Consider the following 26,195-nt stretch of genomic DNA (forward strand, 5'->3'; position numbering starts at 1 on the left):
TGAAAAGGGAAAACCCAGAGCGGAGTCCGACTATTACAACTCCGAATGCGATGGCAAGCGTAAGAAATCGCCCACAGAAGAGTTACCAACCATTTATTTATGAGGGGTTGGTCTCACTCGAGGGAGACTTGACTAACCCAAGACCTGTTAGGGTATTGAGGGACACAGGAGCCCATCAATCCTTAATGCTTGAAGGCATTTTGCCATTGTCAAAGAGTACCGCAACTGGTGATAGGGTTCGGTTACAAGGGATCGGTGGCTGTGTTAGTGCCCCACTTCATGTTATCCATTTGGAATCCGATTTGGTGTCAGGACCGGTCACCGTCGGTTTACAAGCCACGCTTCCTGTAGAGGGAGTATCTGTGATTATCGGGAATGATTTGGCCGGGGGGCAAATTTATGGTAACCCGAGGGTGGGTAAAGAGCACCGCAGGGGAAATAACACCACCCCAGCTCGGGATGGCGACAAAAGTGCCAAGTTATTTGTAGGGGGACTGAACTTCAACACAGAGGAAGAAGTTCTGACCTCTGTCTTCAACAGATATGGGCCGCTGGTGGAAGTGCGGGTGGTAAAAGACAGGGAAACGCAACGGTCAAGAGGGTTCGGCTTTGTCACGTTTGCAAGCACAAAAGACGCCAGGGAGGCAGAGAAGAATTGGAATGGTAAGGATTTGGAGGGTCGGACCATAACAGTAGGGAAGGCATTTCGTAGGCGTCGAGAGGTCTACAGAAGAGGACCACTTGGCGGTAGTTTTGGTGTTGGCAGCAGCTGATATTACTATGGAGGCTCCCAGAGTTACGGCATCTCCCGAAAGAATGATTGGCAGAGGACTGGCCGAGAAGGAGACCGCCAGTCAGGTGACTGCTGGGACAAGGGGTCCCACCATAACTGTTAGGAGTCCGGAGAAGTTGAAGCACTCTATATATGGTGGAGCCGCCGAGCCTGGGCTCCTACACGGGCTAACCGTGAATGCCACGTTCTTAAAAGGCGTCCCGGTAGGGAACGTTCCTGCACGGACTAACCGTGAACTCCACGTTCTTAAAGGCGTCCATGTAATGAACTTTCCTCCCCGGACTAACCGTGAACCCCACATTCCTTAAGGCGTCCATGTAGTGAGTACTCAGCTGGGCCTCCATCCAAGAGCAACTAGAAGTTGTTGACGCTTGGTCTAGAGGGAATTACCTTGGAATCTCTGGGGGGTTTTGGTGAAAGTTTGTTGCTTTATTTTTGAGATGCGATAATTGTGCCCGGGGGGAACTGATGATTTGGGGTATCGGGTTTGTTTATCAAAGTTGGCCGGCACAGAAAGTTTTCGCGGGGGTCAAACTTTCGTTCTTGAAGGGGGGGAGTGTTACAGATCCCGGATTTAGGTGAATTAGTATTCATGTCATTGCTTATTAATGTTTATTCTATTAAAGGTTGTTGTGGTTAAATGGTTAGAGAGGCTCCGGATAACAGGAGACCGGAAACGGGATAGTGAACCGGAAGAAAAAAAAGACACGAGGTCCTGGGGAAGCGGCTATCTTCTTCAGCCTCGCCCAGCTCCGACGCGAGTGGTGTCGATATTGATTAGCGTTGGGAACGCTGAGTTTGAAAAGCCCGTCTGGCGAGAGGAGTTACCTGCGCGGGGTGATTGCCTGTTACGTGTCAGGTTGCCGTGGCTTCCTGGAAAGAACCAAGCGTCCGGCACTGTTCGCCTCGACGCCTCCGAGGCGTGTACGGGTCGCACCTTGGGCCTCGCACGCTTTGCGAGCCGCACTTTGCTTTGCCCGCTTTGCTTTGCAAGGAGGTGTGCGCTGCAGCAGCTGTTCTCGGTACGTGACGTGCACGTTTGGAGCACGTCAGCCAGGGGTCCGTTCAACCGCCCGTGTGCGGAGAAGTCGACCTTCACCTTGGTCTGGAGGGGCCCAGAGACATTGTGAGGGACAGTGACTATTGAGGGGTCGTGAGTGGGGAAAGGGGGGAAATATATGAGATGGCCATCTTAGTAATATTGTGATTGATTGTTGATTGTTGTTGATGGATTGAGAATATATTATTAATTAATCCGGATCGTTGGTGTGGGGTTGCTTATTGACCTGAATTGTTTGTGTCTTTCATAGTGATTGCATTACGAAAGCGTATAGATCATATATCTTTCTGGCGGGGTCCTCCCACGGTCCGGGGGTCACCAAGACCAGGTAGTTACCGGGAGGACCACGTAACAATAGCCTCAGGTGGGAAGACTGTGCTGGCGTTTGTACCGATGGTCGATTGAAGGTCGATGACAGGTCGGCGCAGCGGTGTCATAAAGCTCATCCAAGATGTGGCACCAGGGGCAAACTGTACCCACTGCTTCCTCCACCGCGAGGCATTAGCGGCGAAAGAGGTGTCACCTGGACTTGCCGAAGTACTGGACATTGCAGTGAAAACAATCAACCATCTCAGGAAGAGCGCCCTAAATTCGAGGTTGTTTGCAGAGCTGTGTAAGGAGCAAGATGCAGAACACACCCCCGTGCTGTATTTTGCAGCTGTTCACTGGCTCTCCAGAGGAGATGCTTTGGCAAGATTGTATGAACTTCGCGACCAGGTCCTCGCATTCTTGGAGGTGGCTAGATCAGAACTGGCAGTCTACTACAAAAACAACAAATTCATCGCAACATTGGCATACATGGCCGACATCTTCAACTTGTTGAACAATCTGAACATATCGGTTCCAGGGCAAAACGAAAAAGCAGGCGAAATCCGTGTTCATAATGTATGACAGGATAGCGATGTTCAAGTCAAAGCTGGATCTATGGAAGAGAAGAGTACAGACCAATGATGAATTTGACATGTTCGAAAAACTGGATGATCTGCTGAGCAAGAGTGTTGAGGAACGTGTGGACATTAAGGATGTCATCGTCGAACATCTGGTGAACCTGTGCAAACGATTTGACGAATACTTTCCTGTTGATCCACGCGTGGAGAAGAAGTGGATCCGAGACCCTTATTCAGTCGATGTTCAGCAGTGTTGCAACTTGTCCAACAGATTGAAAGAGGACTTGATCGACATCGTGTCCGACGGTACGCTTGAGACATTGTTCGGGAAGGACACTTTAATAAAGTTTTGGCTGACAGTGTCTCATGAGTACCCAGAGATTGCACATCTCGCGGTAAAGTTCCTGATGCCATTCACGACGACGTGGATGTCTGAGGCAGGTTTCTCAACAGTGACATATCTGAAGTCCAAGTATCGAAACGAACTGGAGACGGTGGCCCTGTGCGCCAACCTGAGAATCGCATTGTCGCCGCTTCAAAGCCGAATCGATGATCTCGAAGCCAATATGCAAAGTAAACCATCGCACTGATGTGGATAATCCACATCTACAATGTTGCTAAGGAACATTTGAATTAGGCTTGTAAGTTTCACTTTCGGGTTTAATCAGTGAAAGTTGTTTATTTAATGTTGTTCATGATAACGGAACATTGAACCTGGATATAAGTTCAGATGCATATCGGGATTTTTCAGTGAAAGTTATTCTTGTTTTGCTTATCAGTTCATGTTACATTTTAAGTTCATCATCTATTCACGATGAAGATTAAAATAAAGTTCAAACACGTTATATTGGTGTGTCACTTTAATAAATACAGTTTTATTCTATTTCACAAAAGATACACCTGTGGCGGACACAAAAGCCCACTGGCGTGGTGACATCATTCCACGCACCAAGTGGGCGGTGGCCACGCCCGAGGGGTAGGCGTGGCCTCATGATATACACCGGGCGGCCAGCCCGGATGAGTTCAGTGTTACAGTGTAGTCTTACAATAAAGACGTTTATATGTTACCGCTTGTCCGCTTCCTCCTTGCTCACAAGCAGCGCGCGTAACGCCGCGCTTTACTGGTGACCCTCGACGTTGGATCTGCCGTAGCGATCCTTCCGAACACGACGCCATTGCAATGGCCAACGACAAGGCAATGGCGATTAAACTTCCCGAATTTTGGGAGGCCCAGGCCGAAGTCTGGTTCGTTCAAGCCGAAGCCCAATTTCAGCTTCGGCGCCTCACCAACGACGACCTGCGCTACTGCCATGTCGTCGCCTCCCTCGGGCCCGGCACGGCCGCTCGAGTTGTGTCCGTCCTTCGCCACCCACCGGACGGCCACAAGTACGAGGCACTCAAGCGGCTACTCCTAGCCACGTTCGGCCTCACGGACGACGCACGGGCCGATCGCCTCCTGGATCTCCCCGAGCTCGGTGAGACGCGCCCGTCGGTCCGAATGGACCATATGCTGTCACTGTTGGGCGACGAAGCCCCCGGTTCGCTATTCCGGGCGCTTTTCCGTCGCCAACTTCCAGCGCAGGTTCGCCTCGCGTTGGCCGGGACCGGGCTAACGGAACCCCGAGCATTGGCGGCCGAGGCGGACAAGTACTTCGCCGCTTCGGACACGCGGGCGAGCGTTGGCGTGGCCGTCACGGCCTTCGACGCTGATGTTCCACAGCATCATCTTCTACAGCACGCTGATGTTCCACAGCATCATCTTCTACAGCACGCTGATGTTCCACAGCATCATCTTCTACAGCACGCTGATGTTCCACAGCATCATCTTCTACAGCACGCTGAGGTTCAGCAGCATGCTGATACGCACCTCGTGAACGCCGCCACGCCCCGCCCACCGCCGCGGCGAAAACCGCCACCGCGGGGAAACCCGTCGACTCCACCGGCCTGGCGGAGCCAGCCGCGCTCCTCCAGCTCCACCACCTGGTGCTGGTTCCACGCCAAGTTCGGCCACGAAGCTCGGCGGTGTCATCCGCCGTGCTCCTTCAACGGGTCGGGAAACGCCCGGGCCGGCGCTCAATTGTGGCGATGAGCGCCGGCCGTTCGAGCAGCCTGCTGTTCATAACGGACATCTTCTCCGGGCGCCGTTACCTGTGCGACACGGGAGCACAGGTGAGTGTCATTCCCGCCGGCACGTCAGACAAGCACGCCGCGGGTGGGGGCCCCGCGCTGCTTGCCGCGAACGGGACGCCCATCCGTACGTACGGAAAACGCTGCCTCTCTCTGCGGTTTGGAGGGCAGGTTTTCCGATGGACGTTCGTCACCGCCGACGTGCCCATGGCACTGCTTGGCGCGGACTTCCTGTGCGCTAATGGGCTCCTGGTCGACGTCAAGCGCAGACGGCTTGTCCAGGCCGAGACGTTCAGCTCGCTCGCATGTGCGTTGCCCAGCTCAACGAGCGGCTTGCCAAGCGGCTTGCCGAACGATTCGGTTCCGGCCACGTTGGTCTGTACGCTTCCGGCAGCGGACGCATTCACCCGCCTCCTCGCCGGCTTCCCGGCCCTCATGCGGCCCACCTTCTCGGCGGGGGCCGTCAAGCACGGGGTGGCCCATCACATCCCCACCGTCGGGCCACCGGTCTACGCCCGGGCACGCCGCCTCGAGCCGACGAAGCTGGCGGTGGCAAAAGCGGCGTTCGCTACCCTGGAGCGACTCGGCATCGTTCGGCGCTCAGAGAGCGCTTGGGCGTCGCCGCTGCACATCGTGCCGAAGCCCGGCGGGGGATGGCGACCGTGCGGGGACTATCGCCGTCTCAATGACGCCACGACTCCCGACCGCTACCCCGTCCCCCACATTCAGGACTTTTCCGCCCGTTTGGCGGGCAGGTCCTTCTTCTCGAAGGTGGACCTCATACGCGGCTACCATCAGGTCCCCGTCAGGCCGGAGGACGTCCCGAAGACGGCGGTCATCACGCCATTCGGACTCTTCGAGTTCCTGCGCATGCCCTTCGGTCTGAAGAATGCGGCTCAGGCGTTCCAGCGACTGATGGACAGCGTCCTGCGCGACTTGGATTTTGTCTACGTCTACCTGGACGATATCCTCGTCGCCAGCGCGTCCCGCGAAGAGCACCTACGCCACCTCCGCACGCTCTTCGAACGCCTGGGCCAGCATGGCCTGATTGTGAACCCCGCAAAGTGCCGGTTCGGCGCCGCCACAATCGATTTTCTGGGGCACCGTGTCACCAGGCACAGAGCCGTCCCCCTGCCGGCCAAGGTGGAGGCGGTGAAGGGGTTTCCGCGCCCCCGCACGATCAGAGGGCTGCAGGAGTTCCTGGGCATGGTGAACTTTTACCATCGGTTCCTGCCCCGTATCGCCCAGCTCCTGCGCCCCCTGCACGAAGCTCTCCGAGGTAAGCCGGGCAAAGGCGACGTTACCTGGACCGAGCAGATGGACACGGCGTTCACGGGCGCGAAGCTCGCCTTGGCTAACGCCACCATGCTCGCGCACCCGGCGCCCGATGCACCGATCGCCCTCACCACCGATGCCTCGGACTACGCGGTGGGCGCGGTGCACGAGCAATGGGTGCGTGGAGCTTGGCAACCGCTGGCGTTCTTTAGCCGGCAGCTTCGCCCGCCCGAACGCCGTTACAGTACCTTCGACCGCGAGTTGCTCGGACTTCACTTGGCGGTCAGGCACTTCCGCCATCTGCTCGAGGGCCGGGCGTTCACTGCCTTCGTCGACCACAAGCCGCTGATCTTCGCGATGGGCAAGGTCACCGAGCCGTGGTCGGCCCGGCAGCAGCGTCACCTCTCGGCCGTGTCCGAGTACACGACGGACATCCAGCACGTCGCGGGGAAGGACAACCCGGTTGCGGATTGCCTTTCCCGGGCCGTCGCCCACGCAGTCCACCTCGGCATCGACTATGCCCGGATGGCAGCGGACCAGGCCGCTGACCCCGACGTCCAGGCCTTGCGGACCGCCGTCACGGGCCTCCGCGTCACCGAGGTGCCGTTCGACGGCGCGGGCGCGGCCCTCTTGTGCGACGTCTCCCTCGGGCGTCCTCGCCCCATTGTGCCCGCGGGCTGGTAGCGCCAGGTGTTTGACGCCATCCACGGCCTGTCCCACCCGGGCGCGAGGGCCTCCCAAAGGCTGATCGCCGACAAGTTCGTCTGGCATGGCCTCCGGAAGGCCGTCCGCGGCTGGGCCAGGACATGCCTCGCGTGCCAGCGCGCCAAGGTGCACCGGCACACCCAGGCCCCGTTGGCCCCGTTCACGGTGCCGGAACGCCGGTTTGACCACGTCCACGTGGACCTGGTGGGACCTCTGCCCCCCTCGCGGGGTTTCACCCACGTCCTCACCATGGTGGACCGCACCACCCGGTGGCCGGAGGCCGTGCCCTTGGCGTCGACAACGGCGGCCGATGTCGCGCAGGCTTTCATCGCCACCTGGGTCGCCCGGTTCGGCGCCCCCTCAGACATCTCATCCGACCGCGGCCCCCAGTTCACCTCGGAGCTCTGGGGGGCGGTTGCGCAGGGGCTCGGGGTCCGGCTGCACCGAACCACGGCCTACCACCCCCAGGCTAACGGCCTGTGTGAGCGATTTCACCGCTCATTGAAGGCCGCGCTCCGGGCCACCCTCCGCGACGGCGGCTGGGTCGGCAGGCTCCCCTGGGTCCTGCTGGGCCTCCGGACGGCGCCCAAGGAGGACCTGCGCGCATCCGCGGCGGAGTTGGTCTTCGGGCAACCGCTGCGGGTGCCGGGCGAGTTCCTCCCCGACTCCACGGCACCATGGTCCGCGGCACAGCAGCGCTCCGCTCTGCAAGAGACCGCCCAGAGGTTCGCCCCGGTGCCAACGGCATGCCACGGGCACCCACCGACGCACGTCGCCCCGGAGCTTTGCACGGCGGAGTACGTCTTCGTCCGCCACGATGCCCATCGGACACCACTGCGGCCCCCGTACGACGGGCCTTTCCGCGTGCTGGAGACCGGGGCGAAGCAGTTCACCCTGGACATCGGCGGTACTCCTGACCGCGTTTCGGTAGACCGCCTCAAGCCGGCCCACCTCGATGTGGACCATCCACCGCCAGTGGCCCGACCCCCACGTCGGGGCCGCCCTCCTGCGGGCAGACCCCCGGCACCGCCCAGCCCCGCCGCCACGGCGCCCCCCGGTCCTGCACCCATCCCAGGGGCAGCCAGGGGCATCCAACCTGGTATCCCTGCACCCCGGACGCCGCCGATCGCCAGGGGGCGCTTCGGCCGGGTCATTCGACTGCCCCACAAACTGGCCCTCCAGGTGCGCGGGAATTCTGGGGGGGCGCGTGTGGCGGACACAAAAGCCCACTGGCGTGGTGACATCATTCCACGCACCAAGTGGGCGGTGGCCACGCCCGAGGGGTAGGCGTGGCCTCATGATATACACCGGGCGACCAGCCCGGATGAGTTCAGTGTTACAGTGTAGTCTTACAATAAAGACGTTTATATGTTACCGCTTGTCCGCTTCCTCCTTGCTCACAAGCAGCGCGCGTAACGCCGCGCTTTACACCGCCAATAAATGTTATGAGATTCATCTTCATCATCATCTTCTTCATCATCTTCATCCGGATTCATCGTAGGGGCGGATTCATCTCTTCCGAAGCTGCTAACAAGGCAGGGAGTTTCCCCACTGCCTTGGGGAACTCCAGCCTGAACAGGAAAAGGAGATGAGAGAAACCCATTCAGGGCCACACGTTGACTACGACTAGAGAGGAAGTCCGCCAGCCATGCGTGGAGATTTCCATGGATACCAAAGGAGGAGTGTTTGGTGAGCAGAGCGGGGTGCCAGACCGTATCTAAGGCACTGTTGTTTAAGGAGTCCCCATCCCTCACTCTGTTGCCGCATTCTGGCATCCCCCGGCCCCGATAGCCTTCCAGGTCTCCATTTGCTTTATCAATTCGGGTATTCGTTGCACTAATCCTATCCTCCAACTTTTCCCCCATTTGGACAGCCTGGGTCATGCCCTCCTCTATTTTTGACATTAATTCTCGTTTAAGTTCAATTTCGACCCCCATGGATTTTTCCATTTCCCCAAATTTAGTTTCTACTTTAACCTCAAATTCCCCCAGTCTGTCCGTAATTTAGTTCTCCCTTCTATGCCATCAATTCGTTCCCCCAGCTGCTGTACCATTTCCCAAATTTTTCCTTCCAATTGTTCCTTCATCCCCCTTATTCCATTCCCTTGTTCATTCATTTGCTCAATCATTCTCGATATATTCCCCTCCAATCCATAAATTTTACTTTCCATTCCTTCAATTTGTCCTTTCAATCCCTCCTTTAATCCATAAATTTACCCCTCCAATTCTTTTTTCAATCCATCAATTTTTTCGGTTTGAGCATTAATTTGCTCATTCATTTCCTCCATTTCAATATTTTGTTCATCCATTTTGTTATTCATTCGTTCACTCATTTCCTCCATATCTCCCTTCAATTCCCTTTTTATTCCCCTCATTTCATCCTTCAATTCATTCTTTTGGGAATCCATTTTTTCATTCAATCCCCCTATCTGCTCACTCTGAGCATTCATTTTACTACTCAATCGCTCCTCCATTTTATCGTTCAATCCCCCTATCGTCCTCAATAATTTTATCCCAAACCTGGTCGGGCATCGCGGCTGTCCCTATGGGGTGGAAGTTCTATCACTGTGCTCCACCCCAGTATTCGGCCCACTTCCAATCCCGTCGGCATTTCCCTCACACAGGACCAACTCCGCGGCCGCCATTACCCCGCTGGTGACTAACGTGCTTCCCGCTCGCGTATTTTACCTCAAGAATAAAACAAGAATTTGAATTTTCGAACCGCGATTTCGCTCCAATCACTCCAATCGACTAAAAAAAATAGATGTAATATATATATACATATATATATATATATATATATATATATATATATATATATATATATATATATATATATATATATATATTTATTTATTTATAGCGCCTCCGACTATAGCGCAATTTTCATCCGAATGCCGAGCGCAATGTACGCCCAACTGTGTCGATCACAGCCGCAGACAAAAAATTTGTCCGTCGGGCCCGTATCCCACTCCTGACACCACTTGTTGTGCAGACGCTCTGTGAAGACAGAATGTTCACGGATGGAATCGAGCTTAACGAGGCGACAATCAAATCAATGGCGGATCATACGCGAGAGTGTGGGTTTGGGGGAAAATGCTGCGGCTTACCTTCATGGCCCCGACGATGTCTTCACCCTGTGGAAATTAACTCATGAACGAACACGGAATTTATGATACAAAAATATATATTTATTACAGACCCGATAACAAAGAACGCGACGGAAAAACGAAGACCTAGGTTGGGACGTCCACACGCACAGACTTCACATACAGCACAAATGGAAGTATAATCGAAAATAACTTGTCGTGTTTGTGGATGCGTCTTATCTGTCTGAATGTCGGGTCATCAGGAATTCTCCGGCTCGAGCGCATCGTCCGACGCAGCTCCGGTCAGTGGGAAGACAGGCCTTGATGCGCCCCCGTCCGCACACTGCTAGGCCAAGCCACTCGCTCGCATAGAGGGTGAACCCGCTCCAGTCGCAAGGCTCCCTCGCACGTGAACGCCAGGGAGGAGACTCGATGGCGCTCCAACGTTGCTCCAACGTCCGTCGTCCAGCAGGTAATGGGAGATCCAAACGGAGCCTAAGGCAAGGGCAGAAGGGAGGTCTGGGAAGGGCAGAAGCCAACGCGAAGAGAGAGATCCGGGCAGGATCAGTCCAAGAACGAGAAGAGACAATGTTGGCACACCAATGTTCACCACCAAAGTCCGGACCAAAGTGACAAAATGTCCAACGCTCCAGGTCTCTTGTTCGGCATACTCTGACGTCATCCGGGCTTCTTCCCAATTCACGAGTTCCCTCCCACCAGTCATGCGACCCGCCCACCAAACCCCCGGTGTCCATCTATCGCGCGATGGGCGTGGCCTCAGCCTGCCTTGTACGATGTTTGCCTGCCATGGCGCCGTTGTATGCGGCCACTCCCTTCCTGTCGGTCTTTTCGGTCAGTCTTATTGTGGCGGAGGGGAATTAATTAATGTGGTGCACTAATGGGTTTTACTAATGTATAAGAGTGCATTGCCATATGGGACACAGGTATGATCACATAGGTTTCACATACAATGGAGTCTTTTCCTTATTCCCTAGAACTATTTATCATGCCCCACTCCTCGTAATGGGGACGAAGACACACTTAATCCGACATACGGGCGAGACAGGTCCTCTACTTATTTACATCGAGGTGGTTTTAGCTACCCACGACAGATGAAGCATGATACCTATACAGATCTACCTAAATCCATATATATATTCTACCCATCGACATAACAATATGTACAGTGCATTAAGAAAGTATTCAGACCCCTTCACTTTTTCACATTTTGTTATGTTCCAGCCTGATGCTGAAATTGTTGCAATTTTTTTTTTCCCTCATCAATCTACACTCAATACCCCATAATGACAGAGAGAAAACAGGATTTTAGAAAGTTTTGCAAATTTATGATCCCAGATCGGTGGAGTGTTGCAGTGATGGTTGTCCTTCTGGAAGTTTCTCCAATCTCCACACAGGATCTCTGGAGCTCAGCCAGAGTGACCATCGGGTACTTGGTCACTTCTCTTACCAAGGCCCTTCTTCCCCGATTGCTCAGTTTGGCCGGGTGGCCAGCTCCAGGAAGAGTCCTGGTTGTTCCAAACTTCTTCCATTTAAGAATTATGGAGGCCACTGTGCTCTTGGGGACCTTCAATGCAGCAAATTTTTTTGGTAGGCTTCCCCATATCTGTGCCTCAACACAATCCTGTCTCTGAGCTCTGCAGGCAGTTCCTTCGACCTCATGGCTTGATTTTTGCTCTGATATGCATTGTCAGCTGTGAGACCTTATATAGACAGGTGTGTGCCTTTCTAAATCATGTCCAATCAATTGGATTTACCACAGGTGGACTCCAATCAAGGTGGAGAAACATCTCAAAGATGGTCAAGAGAAATGGGAGGCACCTGAGCTAAATTTCAAGTGTCATAGCAAAGGGTCTGAATACTGATGTCAATGTGATATTTCAGTTTTTTCTTTCTAATAAATTTGCAAAACTTTCTAAAATCCTGTTCTCTCTTTCCCATTATGGGGTATTGAGTGTAGATTGATGAGGGAAAAAAAGAATTTAAACGATTTCAGCATAAGGCTGCAACATAACAAAATGTGAAAAAAGTGAAGGGGTCTGAATACTTTCTGAATGCCCTGTCGGTCGGAGGTTTCAGAAATTCCTCAATACAATTATGATTTTGAAATGTGATCGACACGGACCTTGCTTCCGAATCCGGAAGTGAACTGATGATGACGGGTCGCTGATTTCATATCTCAATGCAATCTTGATTTCACATTATATTTTGAAATATTAATACCGTTGTATTAATTTGTGATTGGAATGAAGAATAATTCTCTTTGGAATGAACATATAGAGATATTGAGTTTAAAGCAGAATGAGGAAATGACGTCAGGGTTTCCATCCGTGACATTCATGGATTCCCCATTTGAAGTTTCACCATGGACTGGATTTAGCAACATTCAGACTGGGTACGTTTTTGTACAAGTCCTTCACGAACCTGCTGTCAATGCTTGACGTTTGACTGAAGGTGGCACAGGAATGTGGAATTTATTGGGTCATTGTTTGCCATTTGCCATTTTTTTTACCCAAGTCCTTCACGAACCTGCTGTCAATGCTTGACGTTTGAGTGAAGGTGGTACAGGAATGTGGAATCTATTGGTTCATTGTTTGTCATTTGCCATTTTTTTTACCCAAGTCCTTCACTAACCTGCTGTCAATGCTTGACGTTTGAGTGAAGGTCGTACAGGAATGTGGAATCTATTGGTTCATTTTGTCATTTGCCATTTTTTTACCCAAGACCTTCACGAACCTGCTGTCAATGCTTGACGTTTGAGTGAAGGTGGTACAAGAATGCGGAATTTATTGGTTCATTTTGTCATTTGCCATTTTTTTACCCAAGTCCTTCACGAACCTGCTGTCAATGCTTGACGTTTGAGTGAAGGTGGTACAGGAATGTGGAATCTATTGGTTCATTGTTTGTCATTTGCCATTTTTTTACCCAAGTCCTTCACGAACCTGCTGTCAATGCTTGACGTTTGAGTGAAGGTGGTACAAGAATGCGGAATTTATTGGTTCATTATTTGCCACTTGCCATTTGCCAAAACACAAAAAATAGCACGGTATTTGAAAAAGTTGTGGCGACTTATGACAAAACTTGGTGGATGAGTTGGTTGGCGACAAGAACAAACCGATTCGATTTTGGTTTAAGTCTGAATCCAAATCCAGCATATCAGTGGGATACAGCCTGGTGGAGGTGCATTCTCTACTGAGTGGTGTTCCAGTTTTTATATCGTCCTGTCACCAGCGAGTAAGACCGATGGATGACAAATAGCCACACAGTTTTTACTCCTGAGGCGACCAGCTGAAGATGACGTTATTTTTGTCACGCGCGGGAATGAAGGAATGCGAAGCGTCCATCTGAACAGAGCACAGGGGTTTATTCCGAAACCACAAAACACGCAAACACCACAATAAATTGAACAATAATGGTGGTGGTTCATGTGCAGCCACCCAGCTGCTGGTTGCATCATTTTTCTGTGGGCGCATCTGCCGCTGATGCAATGCCTCTCTATAACCAGTTTTCTGTTACTCTTTTTGCCGACCTCGGAAGGATGACAGGCTGGGTCAACCTAAGTCAACAGGATTCAAACTCAGGACCTTGGGATCCCAAGCCCGCCACCCTAACCATAAGGCCAACACCAGGTGAATAATAATGATTTAATGAAAATAAAGCACTGACGAAATAAATGTTGAGGTAAACTCATTGAAATTCCTACATTGAGGGACCCTCCACTCAGTCACAAAAACACACAGGGGAAAAGCTAATAAAAAATAAAATGTCCTTTTTGGTGCAATTAGCTCGTCCCAACGAGGTTGGCAGCTGGGGACGAGGCTCAAAGCTCGATGGAACCCGGCACAAGATGGCGGCGGTGCCGCGCTTGACGGCGCCACGAACGTGAGGTGAGTTGTCGAGACAGCCCGAGTCTTACTATAATTCACCAAATGTCCTTCCGTCCGTTCAAAGGTACCACAAAAACGGCTCAACCGATCGCAATGATATTTTGGGTGGGTTTTCCTAGGATGCCTGGGAGTAAAATAGGCTGTATTGGTTTTTTCAATTTTCCAGTTTTTCCAAACGATGGAATAACATTTACCGATATGAACAGTGATGTGGCTTTTGTTGAAATTCTGCAAATACTGTTTATTCTACATACCAGGAGAGAGTAGATCGACTCCTGACGAACTCTTCCTTTCTAAACGTGTGGCTCCGAAGTAACATGGCAGCGTGTGCCAAGCAACTGAGAAACAGGTGTAGCGGCTGCTTCCGTGTTACAGATTCGGCGCGCACTCTTCACACATAAACGTGCGACTGAGAAAGACGTGTGGTGGCCGCTTCCGTTTTGCAGAATTCAATCTTTTTTCAAAATTGGCGCCATGTACTGTTTAGATTTTGATGATTTGCGTGTGATATGATTCAACGGATGTTCATATGAATCGTTTAAAATAAAAAAAGACGTGGTACACTTGCTTCTACAATCGCTTAGTTGTGTTTTAGATGAAGTTTACAACATAGATGAGGAAGGTGTGCGTACCATGTGTGCTGATGCTGTGAAGTGCGTACCACGCGTGCTGACGGACTTGAATTACTAAATTTCTAAAGTTGTTTACTAAATTTTCTAAATTTACTAAATCGCTGAATTTCTAAAATTATTTATTAAATTACTAAATAAAGTAATTATTATTATTATTATTATTATTTTTTTGTATACTGAATCGAGGCTCGTGAAAGAGCTAACATTTATTTCACAAACAAATCAACCAGACAAACAAAACATACAAAAAGAGGGAGCGGAAGACAAGATGGGGAGCGAAGGGGAATCACACAAACACAACATTTGAGAGCAGGGACCGAGAGACATCGAGAGATCTGTGGGAGGGAGAGGGCTTTGGGGGCGGAGGCATGGGAAGGGGGGGGATCCAACTTAACATTTCCTCCATCTGCAGCTCCCTCTGTGCATACCTTACACTTGAATGTAGCTGCCACACTGGTTAATGACCCTCTCAAACCACTACATTTTTGAAGAACCCACTCAGTGCACATTGTACATTGAATGGAATTCACTCCGACACCCTTCCTGCACACAGCACACGGCCACTTCCCAGTTCTTTCCACCTCACCACATGCTTTACCACTTGCCATCACCTTCGTTTTTCCGATATTCACCTTCAGACCTTTTGTCTCCATACATTCCTTCCACTTGTTCATCTTCTCCTTCAGTCCATCCATACTTTCTGCAATCAACACCAGATCATCTGCATACAACAACTCCCACGGTAAACCCTCCTTTACGTTCCGAGCCAGCACCTCCATCACAGCTACAAATAGTAGTGGACTTAGTACCGACCACTGATGCACTCCCACCTTCACCTCAAACTCACCACTGTTCCCGTCCTTCGTCCTTACAGCTGTGCGTGCTCTTTTGTACATTGCCATCACTACTCTGATCAACCATTCCTCCACTCCTAACTTCCTCAATGCCCATGTCACTACTTCACATGGAACCCTTTCGAATGCTTTCTCCAGATCAACAAACCCAAGAAACAACTTCTTCCTCTTCTCCATATACTTCTCCTGCAACTGCCTCAAAATAAAAAGCACGTCTGTCGTTCCTCTTCCTGGCATAAATCCAAACTGCATTTCGTCAATCTTCACTTTCTTCCTTATCCTCCTCTCCAACACCCTTTCCAATACCTTCATTCCATGCTCCAATAACTTTATCGCTCGATACGAGCCACAGTCCAGAGGGTCACCTTTCCCCTTGTATAGAGGGACGAGGGTACTCAGTTCCCAATGCACTGGAATGCGGCCTTCTTTCACCACCAGATTGCAGATCTCTGTCATTCTCTTCACACCCCAATTTCCCGCTGCCTTCAACATATCTCCCACAACTCCCATCGGCCCTCCCGCTTTTCTACTCTTCATTGCTTTTATCGCTTCTTCAACTTCCTTCTCGGTTATCTTCTCTGCCAGTCCTAAAACTGGGTTACTCTCTATGTTGCCATCCCATTCATTCTCTGCATTCAACAGTATTTCCATATATCTCTTCCATCTTCCTTTAATTCCATCTGGGTCGACAACGATTTGTCCCACTTCATCCTTCAAGCAACTCACCCCCATCACATCACACGTCTCTTTCGCTATCTGCTTTGCAATCCTGAATACCGCTCTCTGACCCTCTTCCAAATCCAAGCGTTCTCCGAACATTTTCCTACATGCCTCCTGTGCCTTTGCTACCTCTTTCTTTGCAGCCTTCTTGGCTGCCTTATAACTTTCATGCTCTGCCTTTTCTGCCCCCATACCCTTCGCCTTCTGCCACTCCTTGAACTTCTTCCTCTTCTCGTCAATCTTCTTTCCAACTTCATCATCCCACCACCATGTTTCCGAGTGCCTCAGTGGTCCTTTTGTCCATCCACATACCTCACCAACGGCACCCAACAGACTATCTTTCATTGACATCCAACCACTTTCAAACTCAACCACATCATCCTCTACCATACTCAGCCTCTCTTTTAATGCCTCCCTCACTGTCACCTCTTTCAACCTCCACACCTTCATTCTCGGTTGGTACTTCACCCGCCGAGCTCTCCTCGCACCTTTCACCCTTATGTCGCAGACAACCAAGTGGTGCTGTGAAACAGCCTCCTCCCCTGTTTCTGGTGTTTGTTCCCCCTCCATCCCCTCCCTTACCTCAAACAGCTACACAGCTGTCTTCGCACGTGAAAAAGCTGAATGCCTCAACTCTGTGTTTGCCTCTAAATCTTGTGTCCCAAACCCATCCCTCTCTGTACCCACCATACCCAGTCATACCCAGCTGCTCATGGACTCCGTGTCCTTTCCTCCTGACGAGGTGGGAAAGTTTCTGTCAACCCTCAACTCTGATTCTGCAATTGGACCTGACGGCATTAGCCCACGGGTCCTAAAATCCTGTTCTTACGCTCTTTCACTCCCTCTCTCTGTTCTCTTCACCCTCTCTTTTGCTCAAGGTCAACTGCCATCTGCTTGGAAATCAGCCAACATCACCGCTTTGCACAAAAAAGGTGCAAAAACAGATCCTAGCAACTACAGACCAATCAGCCTTCTCCCAATTATCAGCAAAGTCATGGAATCCATCATTGCTTCGGATATGAAATCTTTCCTCTTCTCCAATGGCTTGATCTCTGATCATCAATTTGGTTTCAGACCAGGTCACTCTGCTCTGGACATGCTGCTTCTGCTGTCTCAACAATGGATGGAGGTCCTCAATGCCAAACAGGAAATTAGAGCTGTCTCCCTCGACATATCACGTGCCTTCGATACGGTCTGGCACCCCGCTCTGCTCACCAAACTCTTCTCCTTTGGTATCCATGGAAATCTCCACGCATGGCTGGCGGACTTCCTCTCTAGTCATAGTCAACGTGTGGCCCTGAATGGGCCTGAAATCTCACACTCTCATCTCCTCTTCCTGTTCAGGCTGGAGTTCCCCAAGGCAGTGTTCTGGGCCCTGTGCTTTTTCTGGTCTTCATCAATGATCTCTCTGACTCTCTTGAAAATCCTCTCTATCTCTTTGCTGATGACTCCACTCTCTGCCGCTCCATTCCTCATCCCTCAGATCGGCAGTCTGCAGCCTCCTCACTCTCTGCAGACCTGGACAAAATCACAGACTGGGCAAACAAGTGGAACATGTCTTTCAATCCTGACAAATCTCACACTCTTACTATGTCTCTCCGAAAAGCCCGACTGGACAACCCTCCCATCTACTTTCTCAACAATCCTCTCCAAGAAGTTCTGTCGCTCAAGCTTTTGGGTCTCACTATCTGCCATGATATTTCTTGGGAAAACCACATTTCCAAGCTGGCCTCCAAAGCCAGTCGCCGACTGGGCATCCTCCGTCGTGCGAAGTCCTTCCTTGGCACACTTGAGCTCCTCACCACATACAAGGCTTTCATCCGCAGCTCAATGGAATACTGTTCCCCCCTCTGGGCTGGTGCTCCTGCCTCACACCTAGCTCGGCTTCACGCTGTTGAGGCCAAAGCTTTCAGAATCATTGGAATCTCCTGCGATGAAGTCAACTCCGAGGGGCTTTCACTCACTCACCGCAGGCAGGTTGGTGGTCTTTCTGTCTTCTACCGACTCCTCTCCGGCCTTGCTCCCCCAGCTCTCTCTGTGCTCTGTCCCCCCAATATTTCTTCAGGTCACACAAGATCTGCCTGCAACCCTCTAATGGTTAAACTGCCAAAATCTAGGCTCTCTGCTCACCTTCACTCTTTCATTCCACATTTCTCCCACCTCTGGAACAAACTCCCCCACTCCCTTCAATCCCACTCCTCCCTCCAGATCTTTAAAACAGCTTTTCACCACCATCTCTTATCTTCCCCCATCCAAAACCTTGATCTTTTCTACCCCCGGTAATTCACCCCAGAGTCCTTGAAGTGTTCATGTTTTATACCTCTCCCACCTCCCCCCCAAGTCCTCCCGATGTCCCTGCTCTCAAATGTTGTGTTTGTGTCCTTCCCCCACTCTCCCCATCTTGTCTGCCGCTCCCCTTGTTTTTTGTGTTTTGTGTGTCGGTTTGACTTTTTGTGTGATTAATGTTAGCTCTTTCACGAGCCTCGATGTTGTATCCCAAAAAAAAAAAAAAAAAAAAAGTCCAGAAGTGAAGAAATTCCCGGTTTTGAACGATTTCTGTTTTTTGATTTTTGTTTTGCTTTTGCGATGGTCTGGAGTACTGAAAAGTAATCCCTGCCTCGACAATCAGCTGATCGAACCAGGTAGGCACTCATATGTAGCCGAAGCAACTTTTCGGAGAAGATTCTCCATCTTTAGTTTTGCATGTAGCGGATAAGACCAACAGTTTTTGTGCCATCCCTACATATAGAGTACTAGCGCACTGTCTGGTACACAAAATGTTTCCAAAACAGATCAACAAAAAATCAAATGGACATGCACAAAATGCGACCAAAAGACAAATTCCAACCCCCCCCGCCCCCCAAAATAAAATCCTCTATGAATCAGGAATCACCGGCAACCTATAACGTACCCCCCTTTCCCCCCGTTGAATACATTCACGGTATTTTCATCGACCTTCGCGGATTATCGTCAACATTCAGGGGATTTGCATCACCATTCGTGGATATTGCCTCGCCATTCGCGGTTTGGTCCTCTCCATTCGCGGATTTTCGCGACTCGGGAACCTATCCCCCCTTTTTCCATTGAAACAATGCCCTGCTATTTATCGTTTTTCAATTTGCGGGATTTTCCAGGAACGTATCCCCCGCGAATAGCGGGGTCCCACGGTATATGATATGGTGATGAACATGTTTTCAGTCAGTGTCTGATGGTCTCGTTCAAATTTATCATATTCTTATGTTCGCTATAATTGGATTTGTGACAACATACGAGTATCTTACGAGACAACATACGAGATTTGTGACAACTGCAATCAACACAATCTTATCTTTAATCAATTCCTCACACCTGGAAACCTATTTCGATACCGAAACCATATTTCTATGTCCTTTACTCCAATAGTTTCAAGAGATATTCTTCGGGTGTATCGTATGGCAGCCATATTGGATTTACACTCATGAGGGATGCTCCAATGGCAAAAAGTATTGCACAATTGAATTCCCCATACCTGAAAACCAATATTAGGACACACAAATCATCATTCCATTTCTACAAGGTGGGTAGTTATAAAAACATCTCCTGTATCAGGGGCTTTGTGGGTGGCCATGTTGGATTTATGCAAATAAGGAATGCTCCAATTGGCAAGATTTTTGTTCCAATCGATTCCCGCATCCAAAAACCTGCATTTAGACACCATATTCATCCTTCTGTGTCCATTAGCTTAGAAGTTTATCAGGCATTCCCTATATCGGGTAATCAGTTAAATTACATTAGACTAATTAAGGTACTTTAATTAAATTCAGTTAAGTTAAATTAAATTAAATTAAATTAAGGCCTGAAAACGATCATTCAATATTCATTCATATATTCAATTAAATGTCTCGTAAAATAACAAAACGCATTTGTGAATTGGACAGCGTCCAATTCCATATTTTACATACCCTCAAGTACCCAAATCAACAGAGAAATTAAAATTATCAGCAAAGTCGAGCCAGAAATATTTTTCTTCCCTCCCAACCTCTCTAATATAAGCCTGGTGTTGACTTAGCGGTTTGGGTGCCGGCTTTGGATCCTGGGTTTGAATCCCGGTTGATCGCTGAATTAACGTCAGGGGCCTGTCATCGACATCCGAAGCAATATCCAATATCTCAGCAATATTCAACATCCGAATATCTGATATCCGAAGAAATGATGGATTCCATGACTTTGCTGATAATTGGAAGCAGGCTGATTGGTCTGAAGTTGCAAGGATCTGTTTTTGCACCTTTTTTGTGTAAAGCGGTAATGTTTGCTGATTTCCAAGATGCTGGCAGATGACCTTGAGCAAAAGAGAAGGTGAAAAGAACAGAGAGAGGGTGAGATCGAGCGGCAGAGCAGGATTTTAGGACCCGTGGGCTGATGCCATCTGGTCCAGTTGCAGAATCAGAGTCGAGGTTTGATTAAAAAAAACTTCTCCACCTTGTCAGGAGAGAAGGACACAGAGTCCAGGAGCAGTTGGGTTCGACTGGGAAAGGTGGGAACAGAGAGAGATGGGTTTGGGACACAAGATTTTGAGGCAAACACAGAGTTGAGGCATTCGGCTTTGTCACGTGCGGTGTCACCTTTGTAGCCATTTGAGGTAAGGGAGGAGATGGAGGGGGAACAAACACCAGAAACGGATTTGACCAGACGCCACCAGGATTTGGAGGAAGGAGACAGGTTTGAGAGTTCAATCTTGAGTGTGGAGAGATAGTGCTTCCTGGCACTCCTGAGGGTAGACACACACTTATTCCAAGCTTTGTGAAAGAAACTGAGATTACCTTCAGTTGGATTAGCCTTCCAAGAGGCAAAGGAAAGTTGTTTCAGGGCAACTGCCCCACCACAAGTTTCAATGTACCATGGACGGGAGGAAGGGTATGACAACTGAAGACGAGCTGGGATAAATCTGTGCATGAGAGAGAGCAGTTTGCTTTGGAAGAATTCCCAGGATGAGTTGATGTCAGAGGCAGCAGAGATGGGAGACCAGTCCCGATGATTGATGGCTGCTTGAAGACCGTGCCAGTCGGCCTGAGTGAAATGCCAGACTCGTCGACGCCGAGGAGGAGCTGTAGATGGAGGAAATATTGAGTTGGATCTTGGAGACGGCGTGAGGCTGGAAGGTGTGAAAACATTTTGCTATATCGGAGACATGCTGGATGGAGAAGGTGGATCAGACTCGGCAACGGTTGCTAGAGTGAGATGTGCATGGAAGAAGTTTCGGGAACTGAGTGGCGTGCTGATGAGGAGGGGAGTGTTGTTGAAGCTGAAGGGAAAGGTGTATGCTGCATGTGTGAGAAGTGTTATGGTTTATGGGAGCGAGACATGGGTAATGAACGTAGAGCAGCAACGAAGGCTGGAAAGGATGGAAATGCGAATGGTTCGGTGGATATGCGGAGTATCGTTGAGAGAGAGGAAGACAAATGATGAATTGCGAAAGTTGATGGGAATAGAGCCTGTGATTGATGCTGTGAAGAGGAACAGGTTGAGATGGTTTGGTCATGTGTTGAGGAAGGATGAAAGTGACTGGTTGAGAAGACTGATGGAAATGAATGTAGAAGGAAGTAGAGGATGGGGAAGACCGAGAAAGACTTGGCTAAAGATGGTGGAAGAAGAAATGCGGGCAAGGGAGTTATAACAAGAAGAGATGCAGAAAATAGGGCAAAATGGAGAAGATTGTCATGGGGACCGCAAGGCTAACCCCCGCTCTAGCAGGGAAAATGGCCTTAAAATGCATGTTGTTGTTGTATGTTCAATTGCAATATATTGAAGGACTTCTTGTGATCTATTTTCTCTCCCACCTTCTTTTTGTCTCTCCTGCTCATAAAGACCTTCCCATGCACCCACAGGTACGTGAAGTAGTGGCACGTTTGCTTATTTTGATCTTCTGTCCCATTCCCTGGCTGATTACCAAACAACAGCCTTCATATTGTCGTATTGTAGCATGGTAATAGTAGAGGTTATTCCGTGAGTTTATAATTCAGTTGAACGTGCTGACCTTTGGTGGGCCTTGTGTGCAGTTAAACAGAATGAGTCTGACCATTTTGATTGTCATTTGTCTGTGAGCACTCCTTATTTAACGGCCGCAATTATTCCCACGTTCTTGTGGGATTGGCCAGGGGAAGCTTGGCCCAAGTCTTAAACGAACCACCTGGCCAGGACTGACATTCGACTTCGGTTAGGGTAGGAATTTGGAAAGGTGTCGGTGATAGCTCTCTGACTCTTTGCGAAGGACACCGTGGGATCTTTAACATCCACAAACCAAAGCCAGCAGATGTGACTTCCAGTTTAACGTCCATCCATCCTATGGACGACACACACATTGATGAATCAATCTGCCTGTGAGATTCAAAGCCAGGTTTGACAGCTTTGAGGTGAGCATGTTGTCTGTGAGCACTGACATTAGGTAATACACCTGAGCCTCCTTTACAGCCTGTCCCTCTTTGCCTGGCAATGCATATGTTCCAGGGACAAACGTCACAACAGCCGATATACACAGGACCACCACAGTGCTTCTCACAGATGCCCAACTTCTCAATGTTTGCTGGAAACTGAGTCTAAACGCTGCTCTCGTGGCAGGACCACGTGGGCCAGGAAGTTGTTTTGGACTGATTTTCTTCAAAACCAGCATTTTAATGTTCACCCCCCCCCCCCCCCCCCCTCCCGTTACTGTGCCCTCTTTCAACAGCTCTAAATTCTCCCCAACTCGCATTCCCCCTTCCTCTCACTTCCTTAAACTCCATCGCTTTCCTATCTCGATTGAGCATATGGGAAGTTGAACAAGGTGGGGTGGGTACATCAACTTCATGAGGATTCTTTTAAAAAGGAAGAACGTGTAAAGTAAAAATAAATTCAGTTGAGTTTTTAAACGCCGCCACATGGTTTAACCAAATCATTTATTTTCTACTTGGCATTTTTAAGGAACTTTAATCTCAGTAGATTGTCTCTTTATTTGCAAAGGATGATGGACTGTGCAGCATAGCTTGCTCAAGCCATGGCAGCTTCCATGTATGTTGGGACATTACTAACTGTCATTATTATTACCTGACGCATTGTGATGATTGTTTCAACCGTGGAGGGATCGGGAAATGGGGGGCACCGCAGAGCTGTACAGACGACATATAGTCTAGTAGGAAGACTAGGTCCCCCTGCACCCCCCGGAGATATACTTCTAATCAGTGTTTCTAGATTGGAAAAAATGTGTAGAAAATGACTAGCTATGGCCCCAAGCTGAAAAAATGTCCCACATACCATTTTTATGCAAATTACTGCTGCCATTATCAAAAAAACGATTTTTGACATATCTCAGCCAATATTGCAGATAATTGAAAAATGAAGGTGTCTAGACCCATGTTTTGAAGGGCATAGATCATGATAGAACTATTCATAACATGATTACATGTGTCTATGGTATACTAGTATGCTAATTAGTGCTTTATTTACAAAATAATCACAGTTTTACGAAATAATAGACTCATATTAAGGTCCGTCTACACAGACGTTAACACAAAGTTTTATTTTTCTAAATATTACAACTGTCAAAATAGTCCTAGCACTCAATGTGACCACTCTTCTCTTGCTTGTTTTAGATAAACATCATTAGCATTAGTGATTCTACACTGAGTCAGTCATCATCATTTTCATCGAAATCGTCAGAGTCAAACTCTTCTTCTCCTTCCTCTTCCTCCTCCTCTTCGTGCTCTCCTGTGTTCAGAAGATCCACCAGTGAGGTTGGTAGGATGGGACCACTGGACCACATTGGTTTCAACAGTCCTTCATCAGTCCTTATCCATCCTTGCTCCTCATAAGGTTTTGGCTTTTCGATGATAGGTTGATCGGCTCTTTTGTACAATGCTACGCGGTGGTTCACACGCTGGATGTGCGGCTTCAGGGCAGACTGGCATGGAGGAAGGCGAGCCAGATCAACCTTGGACTTGGATGTGAGGGTCTTGTCCTCTCCCACCATTTTTCGTAGCAGCTTGGCACGGACAATGTCCACTGATGACTCGCGACTCTGGCCGTACATCACACAGGTGAATTTTTCTAACTGCCTCTCCACCTCAGGGTTGGCATCCCAGTTGTCACCCAGTTCACCGAATGCCCTGTGAAACCTGGGATTCTTCTCCAGCTTTTTCAAGGGCCCGACTTTTCCCTTCCCTTTGAAGGCACTGGTGCAGTCTTCTCCGCTGAACACATAGTACCCCAGGAGAGTGGCACAGTAGTCCTCTCCCAGGGATTCTGCCAGCTCAGAGACGTTGACAAGTTGGCGATGCTTCCCTGACCCTGTATCCAGGTACACCGTCAGCTTGATGTTGTGGGCATGGTGGAGCAGGATCAGGAGGATGTCTGTGTCCGGTGTTCTGACTACAGCGTTCTTGTATCCGATGGTAGCAGCATGATGGAGGTACAGAACCACCCTGGTATCAGTCTCTTCCTGGTTGCTGTAGATCGTGGGGAGTTCACGTACCTCGACCTGAAACACAAAAAGGCACCGCATTTCAATCACCAGTCACTGCCAGTTTCAGATCTAGACAAACATCACAGGTAATCACCTTTTTTTCAGGAAAAATTACAAATTGAATCGCCATTCACGAAGGGCTTTCAATTTTACCTTGCCATTCGTTGAGGCAAGTTGGTGGGCCTTCCCCTCCACGATCAGCACAGCCATCTCTGTTCTCTCCAGCCTGGTAGCTGCCTCTTGTCCACTCCACACTTTCAGAAGAAGCTGGCACATCTGCTTTTTGTTGTCGTCATTTGCAAGGAACATTTTGAAGTCATATGGCTTCCTGGTTGCTGGTCCAGCCAGAATGATCTTCTCTGAGCTGCCCCGCCTCAGCCTTTCCTGCGCTTTGATTGACTCAGGATGGTAACTGTCAGTGGAGAACAGAAAGTGCTGCTTGGCCACCATCTGATCAAGCACCTGCAAGCATATCTCACCACATGTTGGGGGAAGGTTGGCAAGGGTATGCAGCAGCGCCATTCCATCCTGGATGAACAGGGCATCCTTGGGGTATTGCAGATCTTGTGGTGTGGTGTCCTCTAAAAGGTAGTGCAGAATGGAGGCTTTGTTGGTTTTGCAGAAGAACCCATCTGGTGTCCCAAGGCTAGGAGGCACTGGCATCAGGCAGTACTTCATGAGTTCTCCCAGGTCTAATGGCTCATCTTGACTCTGAGACTTGACAAGGAGCAGGAATGCAAGGTTGCTTTGCTCCTGATACTGGATGACCTGGAATGATAAATGGTGATTGGTTGATATGTACTACAGGAAGGACTACAGGTGAAAATTATTCATGTGCTATAAATTGGCATATTTACAATCTTTACATTGTTCATTGATGTGCACTGTCTTTAATAAACAAATTTGGAGTTCAATCTTGTATCTCAATATAGCATGTACAGGACGCCATTTAAAAATACAACATAAAATACAAAAGCACTTGGGTATTGGATTACATCCTTACCTTGCCCTGTGAGGATGTTAGTGTGATCTTCTTGTTACTAGCCTCCATGGTCTTGAGTTTCTTTCTCTTGATTGGGTTGAAGAAGCTCTCAGGTTCTCCGCTTTCCAGGCGCCTGATGAAGTCAGCTTTCGCAGCTTTCCCCACAGCTTCTGCTTGTAACACATCCATCTCAACATCCATGGGGACGGGAGCACCAGAGGCCAGGCAGTAGAGTTTGTCCTTATCAATGATGGTGAACGGATTGGTGAAGTTCTTGATAGTAGTTAGGGTTCGCTGAACGGCCTCCTCGCCTTTTCTGATCTCTGCCTTCTCTAGTTCACGATGTCTCCCTGCTCTTGGGCAGTCTGGGTCATCGATGAGATCCACCATCTCAAGGGTCTTTTCATAGAACTGTGCCCGTGCTGTGGTTGTTCGGCACCATCTCTGGTATGCCCCAAACTGACTGTACAGGCCAGCAAAGCCACCTGAAAAGTGAACATATTGTTACAGACACGACTTTGATGTTAAGGTGGGCCGAGCGGAATGGCCGTCGTGTCCGCACAAATTACCCGACTATACTCGACGTTGACGAAGTCGCGCTACGCTGGCTCAATAAGAAAAAGAAGACACCCGGCTGGGTTATAATGACACAATACGACACCAGGGGTTCAGTTCTCAAGACCTCCGGAGGAGG

At 49.6% G+C, this 26,195-nt stretch overlaps 1 protein-coding gene across 1 annotated transcript; it reads right to left on the reverse strand.

The window, feature by feature from the left end:
- Positions 1-23,469: 23,469 nt before the first annotated feature.
- On the reverse strand, positions 23,470-25,984 carry LOC144892833 (uncharacterized). The gene is made up of 3 exons (XM_078781158.1): positions 25,523-25,984; positions 24,673-25,287; positions 23,470-24,534 (listed from the first exon to the last, which is right to left on the reverse strand). Exons 1-3 carry the CDS (start codon positions 25,889-25,891, stop codon positions 23,686-23,688), a joined length of 1,833 nt encoding a protein of 610 aa, XP_078637284.1. The 5' UTR covers positions 25,892-25,984; the 3' UTR covers positions 23,470-23,685.
- Between the last annotated feature and the right edge of the window lie 211 nt (positions 25,985-26,195).

This window comes from Myxine glutinosa, chromosome 7, assembly GCF_964187855.1.
Source record: "Myxine glutinosa chromosome 7, kmMyxGlut1.1, whole genome shotgun sequence".
NCBI classification, from domain to species: domain Eukaryota; kingdom Metazoa; phylum Chordata; class Myxini; order Myxiniformes; family Myxinidae; genus Myxine; species Myxine glutinosa.

Bases quoted from the DNA above. Each gene is read 5' to 3' on its own strand.
- LOC144892833 (XM_078781158.1), bottom strand. From the start codon at position 25,891: ATGGTGGATCTCATCGATGACCCAGACTGCCCAAGAGCAGGGAGACAT. The intron at 25,288-25,522 runs GTAAGGATGTAA...TTATCATTCCAG, and splicing joins TAACATCCTCACAGGGCAAG to GTCATCCAGTATCAGGAGCA. The intron at 24,535-24,672 runs GTAAAATTGAAA...TTTGTGTTTCAG, and splicing joins TTGCCTCAACGAATGGCAAG to GTCGAGGTACGTGAACTCCC.